The sequence below is a fragment of the Dipodomys ordii genome, unplaced genomic scaffold, assembly GCF_000151885.1.
Source record: "Dipodomys ordii isolate 6190 unplaced genomic scaffold, Dord_2.0 Scaffold46, whole genome shotgun sequence".
Classification (NCBI taxonomy): Eukaryota; Metazoa; Chordata; class Mammalia; order Rodentia; family Heteromyidae; genus Dipodomys; species Dipodomys ordii.
Genome location: NW_012267262.1, coordinates 13,207,866 through 13,226,363, shown reverse-complemented (window position 1 = coordinate 13,226,363; position 18,498 = coordinate 13,207,866). Strand labels below are relative to the sequence as shown.

General features: G+C 36.7%; 1 protein-coding gene across 1 annotated transcript in view; it reads right to left on the bottom strand.

The window, feature by feature from the left end:
* Positions 1-18,498, bottom strand: part of Trim44 (tripartite motif containing 44) — a 97,347-nt gene that overhangs the window by 70,099 nt on the left and 8,750 nt on the right. Inside the window, exon 2 of the mRNA XM_013019624.1 lies at positions 7,598-7,675. Within this exon, the coding sequence (XP_012875078.1) occupies positions 7,598-7,675 (78 nt within the window). The remainder of the gene's footprint in view (positions 1-7,597; positions 7,676-18,498) is intronic.

The following is an 18,498-nucleotide window of genomic DNA, read 5'->3' as shown; positions in this document are numbered from 1 at the left end:
AAAAACTAATAATATTTTACAGCTACTAATATTCTATATAGAAATCATAAAAAGGACACATATAAACTGTGACCTTGCACAAGTCACTTCAATTTCTGTTTATTCCCCTGAAAATTGAGGGTTAAAATGTCAAACTAATTGGGCTGAATCAGGAATTGAAGAGGTATTACAGGATAGATTTCATGCATTTCAGAAATAAAAGCCATACAACAAGGGATGATCATCAGTTGGATCCTTGGGTTCAAGGCTATTTCTTCAAGCTACAGAAATCTGTTTAATTCTGCCCTTTGGCTAAATTCAAGAGAGAAACGTCCATTTTCAAAGTTTCCATTTTCATATAAACATCTATGTGGAACCCTATATTAGAGTAAGAGTTGCATTATGAAGATTTATCCTTAAAATATTAAAGAAAATGCTTCTTTGTTGAGTACTTTAGCTTTTATTTCCTAGCTGAATGGGAGGTTTAAAGAGTAAAGAGTATAGAGAGGGATAGCAGGAGGGAAGTTAGGCCCTTAGAAATCTAGCTGGTTTTATCACCATTATCACAGTAAAGTTTTATGTCTAGGCACCTAAATTAAATGTCAAATACAATTCAGCACTGAAAACATGAAGCATGGCTGCTATGAGAGAGTCCTGACATCTCTACCCAGCTTTCTAAGTTAGACACATAATCAACTTTGGAACCTTTCCGTAGAGTACATTATCAAACTTCCTGCCAGTGCAGGGAAGAGCTGGAGCAGAAGGAAAAAGACATCACAATGGGTTAATTTTATTAAGCTTTTCAATACTCAATCCTTTTTCTTTCTAACAATGTTCTAGGTGACTTAAAAGCTTTGTCTCACTTAGCTTTAATGACTATAGAAAATACTTGTAGTGGTTCAGTTAGGAACTTGGAACTCCAATAAGAGAAGAGTCAAAGGGTAAAGTTGGAAGGGAATGGGAAAGGAAAAGAAATAGTATGAAGAAAATAAACAATTGCAGTGACATTTACTTAGAGTGGGTATCTATCTCATAATGTGTCTCTTAAATCTGTCTTCTTTTTCTTTTTATTTGGTATTAGGCAGTTTTGTTAACTAAAGATTTGCTCTACAACAATAAGCCTGATTGGGACTGGGAAGGTGTCTCAGTGGTAAAGCGCTTGCCTTGCATGCCTGAGGCCCTGGGTTCGATTCCTCAGCACCACATAAGGAAAAAGCCAGAAGTGGTGCTGTGGCTCGAGTGGTAGAACGCTAGCCTTGAGCTGAAGAGCTGAGGGACAGTGCCCAGGCCCAGAGTTCAAGGCCCCACGACTGGACCAAAAAAACAAAACAAAAAAAAAACAATAAGCCTGATTGCTTCTATGCAATGATTTCTTGCTTCTATTGGGAATACACAGATATCAGCTGCACATTCCCAAGGTAGATATATATGCCTTAACTTGCATAAGAAACAGAGCTATGCTGATCTAAAGTCAGTAACTTTGCACCCAGGCCAAGCCCACAGGACAAGCCTGCTTGAAATCCTAATGGTGAGGCTTAAACTTCATTTATTTTCATGTCCTTATCACTGAAAGAAGTATCAATGGCCCTTTACAACCTGCAATCTTTGGTACTAATCCTGAAAAAGTGTTAAAAATATAAAAGTATAAAAAGTATAGAATATAGCTTTTTTGTAATAAGTGGTTCTTTTTTTAACAGTAAGGCTTGGATGGTCTCGCTGAAAGTACTGGGGTTCTCAGGAGAAGGCTAACCACAATCATCACTTAGAGGATATTATACTAAGTTCTTATAATCATGCAAAATGAATTATCTAATATAATTTCCCCTAACACCTATGAAACATGTACTCTAAACCCCTATTTTAAAGGTGAAACAACAAAACACCTGAGAAATGAAGGCACCTGACACAGGCTTTGCCTACAGTTGCATAGCAATCAATGCTGGGCAAGGGAATGAATTCTAGAGCCTGAGCTTAAAATCTGCTATGCAATGCCTCTTCCTGCTAGAGATTTCTGACAGAATGTCAGATTTCTGACCCCCATTTAGAAGGGGAAAAGAAAAAAAAGAACCATTATTCACTACTGACATATCAAATGAAGGGTGAAGAAAAGTGATTCAGGCAGTAATTTCTTTCTTTTTCTCAAGAGCTTTATTGAGATGTAATTCACATATCTTATAATTCATCCATTTAAAGTGTACAATTTTGTGGTTAGTATACTCACAGAGTGATGTAACCATCACTATCATCAATTTTGGAGTATTTTCATCATCTCCAAAAGAAGTGCCATGCCTTTCCCCTCAGTACTAGACAGCCTTGAGTCTACTTTTATATCTATAAATTTGTCTACTCTGGGCATTTCATGTAAGTGGAATCAGAACACACATAAATTCTTTCACTGATTTATGGGATTCAAGATGTAATACCACAATATGATTATAAAGTGACCAAAATATGCTACCTCAAGATACACTTCATTGGGGGATTGATTGGATATATATTTGGCAGTACTGGGGTTTGAACTCAGGGCATAGCACTTGCAATGCTAGTGTTCAAACAGTTGATGATCTAGTTACTTTAAGCAAGAAAATAATCCTTTTCTAAGAGAAATTTACAATCTACAAAGGAAATCGCTACCTGCAAGGGTATCTTCCTCTCTATACAAAAAGAGAAGAATAACTCAAAATTTCTAGATACTTGCAGAAGGTACCATGTAAATATGCATAATATATTTGTTTATCAAGCTGTTGTGAGCATCTCCTATAATGGTATTAGATTCAAGCCACCTCTTTGGGACTTATTCACTTTTCCCTGGACAACTGGGTTATATATGAAAATAAACTTGTTTGGGTTACTCTTATTGGTTTGTGTTTATTCAGGTGGTCATCAGTGGGTCACACCTGCAATCCTAAAAGGCTGAGGATCATAGTTTAAAGCCAGATCAGACAGCAAAGTCCACAAGACTCTACCTCCAATATAATAGCAAAAAGGCTGGACTGGAAGTATAGCTCAAGTGGTAGAGCGCCAACTATGAGCAAACAAGCTGCAAGCACAAAGTCTTAGGTTCAAGCCCCTGTACTAGCACAAATGCATATACATCGAACACACTAAGCACTCTGAAGGCTACTGAAGAAAATTACAAAAGCACATTATTACGATTACACTTGAGAGGAGGAAGAGTAAAGCTGTATTGTTCTGTGCTGATAAAGGCAAATGAATGAGGAAGAAGGGGAAAGAGCTTATTTCTCTTCCTCATGTTGCCTAAGTATTTTCTCTAAGGACGAAAGGGACCACATTTGATCCTAGGGTTGTTTTCACCTCAGATCTTACAGAAGACTAGTGAAAGCATGAATATGTTCCCCAACTACTATCTTCTACAATGAGGTCCAACTGCTGAAGTACTTACTTAAGTTTTAAATTTTACCCATAGCTAAATGCTCTTGGGAGTTATGATGCCTTTGCCATCTCCTTACATTTCGGTTAGAAAAGGCTATTCAATCCTTAGTCCTAGCAGTTGTGGCTGAAGAATCCCAGAGAAGGGATACGAAAGAACAGTATAAGGGATAAATAATCCATGAAGGATAGCACTGCAAGGAATGACAGGCTATTGTATATTTGCATGTATGACAGGCTATACACACACACACACACACACACACACACACACACACGTGTGTGTGTGTGTGTGTGTATGTATATCTTTTGGAACTAACAGTTTAAAGCAATCCTGTCCTGTTGCACAGATTAAGCTGATTTTCTAATCTATCTACCTCTGTTCAAATTATTCATTTCCTAAGCCTAGATTTCTATGCATCTCATTTTCTTTTTAAAGTTGAAATCATTTAGTCTTAATTCTAGGTGTTCTTCTATTTGCTGAAAGGAGTAAAAACATCCAAACAAGAATAGAGGAAAGCAGCCACAGTCCAGCACAGTACCACTGGTCCAGAAGGAAAGACATCCAACAAATGTTATGGATAAAATGAAGCATTAGAAGAATTAACTCTCTTTTCAAAGCAGAAGAATGTCTAGAATATTCTACATAACAAAAAGAGAAATTTCAAAATTAAAGGCATGCCTAAGTTTTTGTACAAAATTTTAAAAATAGAAAAATTTCTATAGGACTATACATCAAACTACTAATGTTTAACTGGGGGAATTTAATGTTTTCTTATGATAATCTGTATTTTTAATCTAAACATATATTATTATACAATTGTAAAAAGTTAATATAGGGCTGGGAAGGTGGCTCAGTGGTAGAGCCTTGCATGCCTGAGGCCCTGGGTTCGATTCCCCAGCACCACATAAGCAAAAAGAAAAAATGCCGGAAGTGGCGCTGTGGCTCAAGTGGTAGAGCGCTAGCCTTGAGCTGAAGAGCTGAGGGATAGCCCCCAGGTCCAGAGTTCAAGCCCCACGACCAGACCCCCCCCAAAAAAAAAGAAAAGAGAAGAAAAAAAGTTAATATAGTCGTCTTCCACTGCTCTTTGACAAAACTCACAGTTAAAAATTAACAAAGTCTCTAGTAGTCTTCGTGGCCACACTAATCAAGCTTTGTGTTGCTTTAGGGAACTCGAGAGGAAGTGAGGCATAGATAGTGTTCAGTCCTCCATGACTCAATCAGTGTTCCTATGTAAAGTAGCTGTGCCAGAAAATAATAGGTAATAAAGTCTGGGAGAGTCTGCCCTTCTTAAATAGGCCAACTCAAAAGGGGATGGTAGGGTACTGCAGAAAAACAGAACAGAATGAAAAGTATTCATCTGGAGGACACCAGAAAATTTTATAACAGAAATCATAATTTTCATAGTCCTGACCTGGCAGTCATTCTGCAATTATGTTCACCTTTTTTGAAGCTGGCTCCAAGTATCCACAGCAAATTCATGTGGCTATGAAGGGTCTTAAAGATAAAAGGTGCTGAGTGTGTGCATACAATACTCATGCTCACATCAGGTTCTACAACTATCTTTTAGTTTCTGGTATGTCAGGGGAACCATGAGCCTTCCATGGATTTTTTTTTTTTCTCCTGGTTCCACTCAATCCTTATTTGTCATCAAAAAGCACTATTTGTGTTTACAAAGGAAGCCAAAAGCACTTTACCTGTATCATGGCTCCCTCCTTACTATAACAATTACAACCACAGGTGTGGCAAAACCGGAAACAGTTGTTTGCTTTGGCTTAGCTATTACCCCAGAAATGAAAGAAACTTCAAAGAAAGATTTCAATAACCTTTGATAATCATTGGTTCATCTTCACTAAAGGAAAAACTACTTAAAATTTTACCAGGGATCCTCCTACTGTGAACGAGGAGAGTTGATAAAGTTTACATTATTTTTTCTCTTAGTCAAGATACTCTAGCTGAAACCCTAATTACCTGAGAGGAAAGAGAAATATTATCAATGTCATTCAAAACAAAAACTATTTTGTAGATTAGTGGCTAAAGCTAACTTTGGAGAAGCCTGTCACTGTCTATGGCTCAGCTTCAGGTAGTGTTTCAGCACAAGAAACCAAGGCACAGTTGGATTACATAGTAGAAAGAAGATGCTACCCAGTTCTTGGTTTACAGAATGACACCAAACAAAAGAGTAAGGAGTCAGTATTTGAATCCCATCTCCACAATATATCAAATTTGGAGTAAATAACTTCTTATTAGCAAAAACAGAAATAATAAACTATAAGGTTTGTGCAATAACTAAAAGCATGTTAAGAGAAGGAAGAATGAAGAATTCATGTTTAACAGGTAGAGCTTTAGTCTGGGATAATGAAAACATACTAGAGATAGTGTTGATGGCTGCCTAACTATACATTTAAAATGGCTGAAATTAATAGACACATGAAGAAATGTCCAACATCTCTATCCATAAAAGAAATGTAAATCAAAACAATGAGATTCCACCAGTTAGAATGGCCATTATTAAGAAAACTAACAATAACAGATGCTGGCAGGGATGTGGCCAAAGGGGAACACTACTACACTGTTGGTGAGAATGTTAAATTGTTCAATCATTCTGGAAAGCGGTATGTAGGATCCTCAAAAGACTAAACATAGAGCTTCCCTATGACCCAGTAATTCCATTCCTGGGCATTTATCCAATTGACCATGAATCAGGGCCACACCAAAGTTACCAATACAATCATGTTCATTACAGTATTGTTTGCCATAGCCGCAATATGGAATCAACCCAGATGCCCCACCGTGGACAAACAGATCAAGAAAATGTGGTATATATACACAATGGAATTCCATCAGAAACAACAATACTGTACCATTTGTAAAGAAAGTGAAAGAAAAAACTATATTAAGTAAGCCAGACTCAAAGAAACTCAGGTTGCATGGTTTCCCTCATTTATTGTAACTAAAAAGTACCTATAAATGTACAAGTAAACACAATGGATTGCAAAAGACAAAAAATTATACTTGGACATGATAAATTAAACAGGACCCTAAACATTCACACAGTGAGACCAAAGGAGGCTGCTTTTTATTTCTGTACTTATTTTCTCATATGTAAGTTATCTGTTTTGGGGAGAATAAGGGTGAGCACTGAAATGGTGGGACAAAGAGTTAACTAAGACAGCAGTGACAGACACTATGTTGAAAATAAACTATACAACGTGTGGGGGAGGAGGATGGGGAAGGAAAAAATTGGGAGAAAATGAGTAAAGAGGTCATACTATTTAAAAAGAAATGTACTTATTATATGACTTATGTAACTGTAACACTCTACACATACCTTTACAACAAAAAAATTTTAATATACAAAATGGCTAAAATTTTATTATTTTGTATTTATTATTTTATGTTTATAGCTCATAGTTTATTATTTTGTATTTATCATAATTATGTACAGGCCTTGGCTCTAAGGTACTCACGAAATGCTATTCCCTATTCCCCTATACAAATTTGGCAAAGGGGAAAGAAACAAAGTAAAATAAAATTATGCTATTTTCCCACCTTAATTTTAAGAGGCTTTGCATTTCAAGCAGAGCTTGTTGGTCTCAATACCAGTAGTGACATGATAAATGCCACTGTAGGAAGGAGAAACAAATTAGTCATGACTCCTCTGGCAGTTACCCAGTCTACCTCCACCCCAGTATGGCACCTCCCAGAATATCCACCCTCCAGCCCCAACATCCTGTAAAATAAAGAAGCCAAAACACTTCCTAGAACAGATTCCCGGTCCCAGGTGATGAGGACAAAATAATATTCAGGAGCAGCTGGCTCTTACAAGATGGGGGAGAAGCAAGACATTAGTAATGAACACCAACTAGATGGATCTAGATCCAGGTCTAGTGTCTAGTATTATGCTGATCAGTATCCAGATGCCTTTGGCTATATTTAATAGGGACAGAGGACAGAAGTCTCAAAGGCCTGGTAAAGACAGATTAAAAATGTACTTCTCTGCAGTTCAGGGAAAACAATTGCTGATTATGAGTTGTAAGTCATAAAATAGAGAAGGGGGAAAAATAAATGACTTATCTCCAGGCATATTAGAACATTTTTAATGAGCAGGCTATTAGATCTTAATGCAAAGTTCAGAGAGATGAGCATTAACACTCCTCAAACTTAGCTCAAGTAGAACAAAACATTTGGGTGCCAAGACCCAATCAATTCCCAAGCAATACTTACTTTAGGGTCTGAGCTCTTGAACTTTAACCTTTCCACCAACTCTATCATAGCCGCCTTCAGTCCGCCAGAGTCTTTGCTCTAGGAGAAAGAAAAGTCAAGGGTCATTAGATAGCATATTGTTGCTCTCTCAAATACTGTTTATGTCTTTTCTTTCTAACATATTTATAAGAGATTTCTTTGTTGCTTTGTATGTCCCTCCCCCATGGTATAACCCCTGTTTTCACTGTATTTGATGTTGGTTTAATTTGTGGAGGGGAAAGGAAAAAACAAATTGTTTAAATAGGGATACAGGTGGACCCATTACAACAATGAGATGTACAAGATGTTATATTGAAAAATGTACTTTACAACTTTGGTGGGGGGGGTGGGAAGGGGGGAGGATGGAAACGGATGGGAAGGGGAAACAACGGAGGAGGCAACAATGCTTGATAAGAAATTCACTCATTATCTTGCCCATGTAATTGTAAGCCGTCTGCACGGTATTTTCACAATAAAAAAATACTGTTTATGTTTGTATTTGAGAGAACAGTGAGACGAAAAGCAATTTTTCCTTCTTACCAGCCAAGAGATCTTAACCACTAAAGAGAGCTGCTCTGCTACTCCTTTCCTTCTCTATGGACAAAGAGGGTCAGGGCATAAATTGCCAAGTGACCTGAGAGAACTACTGGAATGAAAATTAAATGCAATTTGTAAAGGCTGATTCACTATTTCATTCCAGACTCAACATTGCTCCTGCTGCTGTTCACTGAGGGCTGAGGCCCTAGAGAAATTTCCATCATATGGCCTACTGATTTTTATTTTGAAGTTTTATGTGTCCAATACAGAAATATGCAATATTAAATTTTCTTATAAAAGTAAAAATAAAACATCCTTATATTTAAATAAAGATGGAATTACAGTGTGCTGGTAAGCAGTGTTTTCTGTTGTTTGTTGGCAGTGCTAGCAATTGAACTCAGGACCTCACACTTGCTAGTGCTCTGCCTCAGTCCTTTTGCTTTTAATTTATCTTTCAGATAGTCTTGTGCTCTGGCTTGGGTAGTATGGTCTCTGATAGCCATCTTCCTAACACACACACACACACACACACACACACACACACACACATACACCAAGTATGGCTGGAAGTCACAGGCATGAATCATCATGTCTTTTTTTTCTCCTCTCCTCCCTCCAACCCTTAGCCCACGCGTGTGTGTGTATGTATGTGTATTTGTGTGTGTGTGTGTGTGTGTGTGTGTGTCTTATCTGTCTGTCTGTGTGTCTGTGTGTTAAAGCAGGGTCTTGCTATATATCTTCTAGGCTGAACTCACACTGTAGTGCATGGTGATCTTGAACTCCTGATACTCCTGCCTTAGTGCTAGTACTACAAGTGTGTGCTACTATGCCCAGATAAAAGCACTAGGTTTTTGATTAAGATAACATTTCAAATTTGAGTCTGTCATTAACTAATAACTAAGAGAAAATTACAAAAATTCTCAAAATCTCTTCTACAAAACAGGGATGATACACAGGTTATTATAAAGGCTTAATTGAAATAGTCTTTGTAGAAGCAGCAATACAGTATATGGCACACAAGTGTTCCAAATGTCATCTATTGTTGTTGTTATTATTGCAGTGTAATGATTCAGTACAGTCCAAAAATAACAAGCCCTCCAATAACAAGCCTACAATTAATTTTAACTTTTATTATAGTAGCTACAATAAGTGAATTCAATTTTAATGTATTTTATAGTAAATCTAAAACAGTATTTCCCACAGTTTCAATAGTGTTATATATATATATATATATATATACACATATGTATACAGTGTATATTTGTATGTATACATATATATGTATATACCTGAAAACTATGTGTCTGTGTATGTATGTTTGTTTCTATGTGTGTGTGGTTTTCATACTAGGTCTCTGAAATCTAGCATTTTTTTAGTTTTGGTCAGTTGTGGGGTTTGAACACTAAGCCTAAGTGCTGTCTCTCAGCTTGAGCCACAGCACCACTTCCAGTTTTCTGGTGGTTTATTGGAGCTAAGAGTCTCATGGACTTTCCTGCCTGGGCTGGCTTTGTTTTGAACCATGATCCTCAGATCTCAGCCTCCTTAGTAGCTAGATTACAGGCTAAGCCACCAATGCCTAGCTTGAAATCTAGTATTTTTATACTTTCAGCCCAATTCAATCCAGATTTCAAGTACTCCAAAGCCACATGTAGCTAGTGACACTGTACAGATCAACACAGACTTATAGTAGACTGCAGAGTTCTGCTACTTGGATTCAAATATTTATCATTAGTTGTGTGACTTTAGACAAGTCTATTAATCCCCTTATCTATTTATTTCTTTAATTTATATGGAGCTAACATTAATAGTACCTATGTCATGAGGTTGTAGTAAAACTAAGTTAATAAATGTCAAGATGTTTAGAACAAGGGCCTATACCACAAGGCAGAGAAATTTAAGAAAATTTTATTGTCTGTTTCCTTCTTGATGTTTTACATTCCAAGGTAAGAGCTACATTTTTGGATCTGTGTATCTCTTACACTCATTATCAAGACCATGTAAAAACTCTATTGAACAAACAACTTGAACACAGAATTTTAAGACATGACTTCCCTAATAAGATAATATACTATATGTATTCTAAAGCTACGGAGCTAGTTTATTTTCTCATCTCAACAATTGTATGGATAGATAGAACCATTCATTTCACCAGAGGAAAAGGAAGCATAAAAAAGTACTGCCATTCTTAGCATAAGAATAAATGCCATATATATCTCTAATTCAAACTTAGCCTCTAGATCAGTGATAACATAGTTTCACAATTTGCAGAACCATTTTTGAATTTCTCCAAACAGGAAATGCTTTGTAAGATCCCATTATATGGATTAAAGTTAAATTCTTTTTCCTTCTAACCTCTCTTTCCTCCAATCTATATGGTAAAAGTTTGATATCATATGACTAACGTCTGCTTTAAATATGCTCTCTGAACACAGCTTAGATTACATTCCCATTCTAGCTGTAGTTCTAAATTATAATAATTTTTTAATGATGTTTTTAATTTCTGAACTCATTTAAGTCTGTAGTCTCATAGCAGAGGTTGGAAAAAGTAACCTAAAGGGCACATACTAGGGTGTGGGTAAGACCTCAAGTATCTACAAAAGGGTTAAGCTGCCAGACACAATCCTGCTTTTTACAAGATGATCAGACAATAAAGCCCGTCTGGTGATATCATTCTTCTAACCCGCTGCTCATTGGCTTAACAATCAGGTCATTTGTCCCTGGAAAGCTCTCTTCCCCCACAGCCCAGCTGCCAGCACCCATTTTAAGCTCTTCAGCAAGAACCCTCATGTATTATGACTTTCCCCTTGGCTCTAGAGAACAGGAAGGAATGCACAAACTGTGCCTTAAAATCTTCAGTCAAGAAACAAAAACACAGAAGGAATTCCTAAGCAGCAGGCAGCCTGCATGCAGGCAGATGTGCCTTATACAGACAGATAAGGAACCCTTTGCCTTCCTTCATAAAAATGCATCATCAGCAGAATCCTTCCTCCTTTTCACAAAGCATCAGAAGCATCACTACCCACAGGAGAGACAGGGAGATAGACACATTTTAGCTTCCCCTCAGGAAATTCACCCATTCTACCTCCCCACCTGACTCCCTGAGAATTATTTTTGAAGAATAATTGGAATAATTGAACCTGCTATCCTCAGCCTCCAAATGGGTGGTGAATAAAAGAAAATTCTCTAATGCTTTTGTAAACAAAACTTCTTCCCAGAAGAACCTTTGCTTGACAAAGGGTCAGCTGACTCTGCCAGCTATAGAGCTCTTACAAGAATCCAAGTGAAGGATCCTGGCCCAAATTCAGCCTCAATTCCTGCTTTTTCCCACACTCAAGTCCTGAACCTAAGGGTCCTTGTATACAGGTGTTCAAGCGAGTGTCCCAACTCAGAGAAAACCACTCTAAAACCCTCCTTTTGACCATTCCTGGGACTTAGGATTATATCAGGGGAAAAATTCAATGACTTCATCCATTGAACCAGGCAGACAAACTCAAGAAGAGGGTCTACAGGCTCTGGAAGTATAGCACAGGATTAGAGGGCATGGAGTTGTTTGGGTATAAGGGTGGTATCGCAGTATCCCCAAACTACAAGGTAATATCTATCCTATTTCAATTAATTATTTGTTTGCTAAGGGAATCTTTAATCAAAAGGTAGTCAGCACAGGAGACTGAACTCTCTCATATTCCTTTATTTGTGGGAAAGAAGAGCTTCCAGAGAAGTGGAATTCTAACCTTATACACATCTTAATCCAATCTTGGGGCAAGCACCATGACCAGTGGAGAAGGGAAGTCTACTAATATTTGTATGTCACCTCCTGGCACTACTATGTCCCAAGAACACAGCTTAAACAGGCATTCCTTGTTTATAAATATCTTTCCTCTCCTAAGAGAATACAGAATAAAGAAATGCACATTGTTGTTATACCCACCCCTCACAATTTGATCAATCTGCTGAAGTACAGAATGCTTTGCAATAGCCAGGGATGAATCATAATAAAACCAAGGAAAGGGATACTATGTCTTATAGCTGAAGGTGCTCACCAAAGCACTTAAATATGCTCTTTCATTGAAATTTTGCAATATCAAAATATTTAAAAGTAGCATATTCTCACGTTAAAGCTAAGAAAAAAACAGCTGGTGGAAATCAAATGAGGAACCAAATATCACAGCATTCACCCATTCACTAGCATTTCACATTAACACAATAATAAGAGACAGTGTTAAAAAAAAAAAAAGAAAAAGAAAATGAGTTCTTACCATCGAAAAAATGGCTTTGTGAAAGACAAATGATGTCGACCAAATCATAGGGCTAGTCAGTAGAAAAACCAGCATTAGAAAGATCTAAATAAAAATGATTTTTGTATGCTCAATCTTAATTGTGAAACTAATAGGAGTATTATGAACTAAGTCTAAAACCTTCATATTTCTAGCCATAATACAAGTCCCAGCAGTAATTTATAATTTGAACAATATATTAACATCAAGAATATGGGCTGGGAAGGTGGCTCAGTGGTAGAGCGCTTGCCTTGCATGCCTGAGGCCCTGGGTTCGATTCCTCAGCACCACATAAGCAAAAAGAAAAAAGCTGGAAGTGGCGCTGTGGCTCAAGTGGTAGAGCGCTAGCCTTGAACTGAAGAGCTGAGAGACAGCGCCCAGGCCTAGAGTTTAGGCCCCATGACCGGACACCCCCCCCCAAAAAAAAAGAATATATGTGAGCTAGGCGCTAGTGGCACATGCCTGTAATCCTAACTACTTAGGAGGCTGCAATCTTGAGGATTGAGGTTCAAAGCTAGTTGGGGCAGGAAAGTCCATGAGATACTTACCTCCAATTAACCACCCCAAATCTAGATGTAGAGATGTGACTCAAGTGGTAAGAGTTCTATCCTTGAGCAAAAAAGCTCAGAGACAGCACCCAGGCCATGAGTTCAAGGCCCAGGGTTGGCATACATACAGATACACACACAAGGACATGAAAAAAAAATACATATGTAATTCCTATAAATCAGAACAAAAAAGTCAAATAATCCCCTCCCCCAAAAAAAACCCTAGCAAAGGATAGGAACATAATAAAAGTGTAAAATAATATATATTTTTAAAAAAGTCATTCCTTACCCATCAGACTGAAAAAACAATTTAACATAATACCAAGTATTAACAAATGCCTTGAGGAATTAGGGATTTTAATATGTTACTTGCTAATAGAAACATAAAATGTAATTGCTATTTTGAAATCACATACCTAGTAAATCTAGTTTCCTCTTAAGAAACTCTAGAACCCACTACTGATGAGTGGATCAAAAAATTGTGGTACCTATATACAATGAAATATTATGCAGCCATAAGAAAGGACAAAATAATGGCATTTGCAGGGAAATGGATGGAACTAGAGCAGATTATTTTAAGCGAAGTAAGCCAAGAACAAAGAGACAAATGGCACATGGTCTCCCTGATATGTGGATGCTAAAGCCAAAACACAAGAAGATATGAAAGTAAGAGGACTCAAGAAACAAAGGACAGCCACCCATTTTGTCATATCATTGCTAAATGACTCCATGTTCTCGACCATATACATGGTAGATATATGAACACAATGGAGGGAAGCCAGAAGGAGGAACAGAATAAGTGGGAACAGTCTACACTAAGCAAAAGGAAAGATATGTAAACATCACCTGATGTGGAAAAAATAACTTGTATTGTCAAAGCTCATAGAATTCACAAACTGTATAGACCATGATGATGATATTTTGCTTTGTGAAGGCTAAAATGGTTTGTGACTTTAACTAAGTATCACTATTACACAATACTGTGAAATATGTGAAATTTATGTAATCACCTAATCTCAACTAAAGAAAAAAGTGAGAGAAGGGATGGTTAGGAGAGATGGGTGACAATGTTGTCAGACACTTTGTACTCATATACTGTTTTGTAGAATGGGAACTTGGTGTACAACTACTTAAAGATAATAACAATAATAAAATAAAAAAAGAAATCAAAACAGAGGGTGAATGTGGTCAAAATCTTTTATGTACTTGGATAAAAATAGAATTTGGAAGCTCATTGAGATTGTTCTGGGAAAATGGGTGATGAGGAATGATGGAGGGCTCAATCTGATCAAGATATACTGTATGCATATATAGGCACAGAAAACTGTACTCCCTCCTTTTATTACTAATGAATGCTAATAAATATTGTGTGATATAAAAAAATAAAATAAAGAAACTCTAGGACTCAGGCATGGTGACTTATATATATAATTCAAACTATTCAAGAGGCTGAGATTAACAGAATTATGATTCCAGGCAGCTCTAGCAAAACTGGTTTAAAAAAAAAACCTATGTATTTATAGAAGAAATTGGGTGCAATAGCATATTCCTGTCACCCCAGCTATGATGGGAAGTATAAAATAAGAGAATCACAACCCAGGCATACACCCATAAAAAAAACAAAGACCTTCCTCAAAATAACCAGATTCAACAAAGAGCTCAAAGTGTAGGTTAGTGGTAGAAAGTATGATTCGCAAGCATGAGACTGCTAACTCAAACTCTATTCATTCATTACAGCCTAAAAAGACATGTGCCAAAAGCAAATGTATACTACTTATAACACTGTTTATAATACTGAAAAACTGGAAATGCCCTAAGCATTAATCAATAGTAGGATGAATATAGAATTAACAGACTGGAATATGACACAAAAAGTACATTTGTATATGGCTTGATATATGCCAAGATATATTGTAGATTTTTTTAATCTTGCAAAATAGTACATATAGTACATATTTCCCATAGATGAGATATGTATGTGTGTATATATATATATGTATGTATATATATAATGTATGTAAAAGACTACAAAAAGCTATCAGCAATCACTGCTGGAACTAGTATTAAAGATAACAGTAGAAAGATTTTAAATTTAGTTCAATGAACTCATTACTTTCATAACTAGGATTTAGAATTTAAAAAGTCAGGCAGAAAGATAAGCAGAGTGAAAAACAGATGTAGGAAAGAACTTAGGCTTCCTGCTCAAATATCTTTTCCTACCAGTCTGCCTACCTATGAATACTGGGGGGCAGGAAGGTGGGGGTTATTTATATTGCAAATATGAGTCAGCAAGTCTGGCAGAGGGTTCTTTATCTGGTATTCTGTAGATTTCAGATGAGTTGAAATCCTCAACTATACACAAAACTTCCAATGCACATGATATTTTCTAGATAGACATTACCTTTCCTCAGACTGCCTACTGTAATATGCACTAACTATTGTGGTATGCTTAGTTCTTCATATCACCCCACCGTGTGTGTGTGTGTGTGTGTGTGTGTGTGTGTGCATGCATGTGTGTGTGTTTCTATTCCTCTCTATCTACATGAAGTGTGTGTGTGTGTGTGTGTGTGTTTCTATTCCTCTCTATCTACATGAAGCCAACTAGCCAGGTCACAAGCTACAAATTCAGTCTATAGCCTATAGACTCTTTTCGTTTGCTTCTAGTGTTATCCCACACATCACACTGGGAATTTTAAATGAGCTGCCAACATTTAAAAACCAGGAGATATGATACCATAATAAATATTTTAGTTTATTTTTTGAAAATTTGAAGGATAAGCTCACATTCCAACATAGCAGAAATCAGCTGATTAGATGGAAGTTACCCATTCTATACAAAACAAACTCTCATTCCCTCTCTTTCTTTCTAGTTACATAGTCTTGCTTTTCTCATTTATGTTACCTACCTACCTTGTAGACAACTGAAGTCCCTACTCTGAGGAGCAACTCTCAAATGTTTTCTAAGTTTCCTATTTCAACAGTTCCATATTCTAGAATACCAAGAAAGTAAGAGTATCTTTCTTCAAAAGGGCATAAGATACCTGTAATAAAACCAGGCACTAATGGCTCATGGCTGTAATCCTAGCAACTCAGGAGACTGAGATCTAAGAATCATGGTTTGAAACCAGCCTGGACAGGAAAATCTGTGAGATTCTTATCTCCAATTAACCACCAAAAAGCCAGAAGTGGAACTGTGTCTGTGGAGTGGTAGAGTACCAGCTTGAGCAAAAGAAGCTTAGAGACAGTGCTCAGGCAGGCCCTGAGTTCAGGCCCCAAGAACAGACTCAAACTAAAAAATAAAGAAAATTTGTTATGTTATTCCAGCTACCCCCAAACAGGAAATAATTTATTCAATTGTAAATATCCTTTGAAAATGGGCCCTGGGCAAAAAAAATATGTAGGATGTTACTACCCTAAAGAAGCATCAGAACAGGAAGCTTTTCTTGACAACCAGTCACTTTGTTTTTATACATCATTCTAGTCTAATATCAATAATAACAAAAGAAAACTCATGAGTTAACAGGAAAGTAAATGTAAGCCACATAAATACCCTAAGCTGGCTCCTAAATAATGAATTTTATAAAAATAAAGAATAAAAAAATGCTGAGTGCAGAATAATACTGGTTGTTTGTAGTTTTGCTTGTTTTTCCCTATCCCACTGGCCTTGTATTGTGACCATGACTCAAAAATAAAAACAAAAACATCAGCTCAAGCTAGGCATAGTGGTGCATGCCTATAATCTCAACAGTTAGTTGGGAGGGTGAGGCAAGAGGTTCAGAGTGGGAAAGGACCTGAGAATAGAATATAGATATCTTCATAAAGAATAAAATCATTTTGGCAAAGGAAATACAACTACATTTTAATAGCACCACCTCACAAATGAAAGATTTTACCAACTTCTTCATATTACTTCAATTGCCAACTCAAACCCAGTCCCTATGCCGGCAACCTTGCTCAAGACCAAAATCATTCTTAGGTCTGAGAAAACTATCAGGTCTTTTGAATCAAAGTAAAATATATGCCATAACCAACTGTTCTTCACTATTTCCACTACTCCTCAAGGACAGCAAATACCAGTACTACTCCCATTCTTGCTATTCTATTATCCAGTCATCACAAAGACACTTTGTGAAGTCCTAGGAAATACAAATCAGATCATTCATTGTCTTGTTTAATTGGTGTAAGGCCACTCAAAATCCAAAATCCATATCATGGCATACTTGTAACTTGACCTCAGCTATTCCTCAATACCTCCCAACCTTGCTCTCAGTTGTTATTTCCAGGAGGTACTATCTACTATGTTGTTAAGTTCATCTCATTTTAGGGCTTTGACACTCATTACTCTCCCCACTTGAACTACTATGTCCCTACATCTCTATGCTGGTACCTCTAACAGCCAGGTCATTATCTCAAAACAGTCCTTCTAATATGCTTGAACAATCTTCTTCTCATTCCTTCTTCATAGTCACTCCCTATCTCCCTCCTTAGCATGTTTATTTACAGCCTCTACCATTATTTGAAATATTATTTATTATTTAACTTGCTTACTATTGTTTTGTTGAAAGAACAATGTTAGGTTCCATATTGTCAAGAATATTCCTCTTGATTAATTTCAACCTTTCATTAAATATATATTGAATGAAGATAAAAAGTAACTTCCATTAACTTCAAATAATTTATATCTTAATATTCTACCTCAAGACTGTGTAAAAACTAAATGAAATAATGTACAGAAAGTTTATAGCACAGAAGGTAGCAAATTTAATTTTTTCTCATTAAATTTTAGTTAACATTGTTATTATCATTGTTAAGTACAGAGTGAGTAATAAATATCAAGTTCTAGGCTAGAGAAGTACTGAATAGAATTGAAAAAAGCCATTTGTTAATTATAAAACTAGTCTGTAAGGTGGGTACTGGTGGCTCACTCCTGTAATCCTAGCTACTCAGGAGGCTGAGATCTGAGGATCACAGTTCAAAGCCAGTCCAGGCAGGAAAGTCCATAGACTCTTATCTCCAATTAACTACCAGAAAACCAGAAGTAGCGCTGTGGTTCAAAGTGGTAGGGTACTAGCCTTGAGTGAAAAAGCTCATGCCCTGAGTTCAAACCCTAAGCCCTACAATTGACCAAAAAACAAAACAAAACAAAATAACAAAAAAAAAACTAGTCTATAGACAGTCTAGGAAGAATTCTTCAGAGAAATAGGAATACTTTGAAATATTTATTTTTAAAATACCTAATAGAGAATAAGTGTCAGAAGATATGTTACTGCAACTCACAAAGCTTAAATGTGAGTGGAAATAATTAAGAGTACAAGTAAAATGGTATGATAGAAAGACTGCTTTGATGTCAGACCTAAATTCAAATCCCAATACTTCTACTTACTTGCTGGGTGACCCTCAGCAAAACCCAACCCCTTTGATATTGGTTTTGAAACTTAATACTGAGAAATCACACACACACACTGAAATCACACACACACACACACACACACACACACACACACACACACACACACACACACAC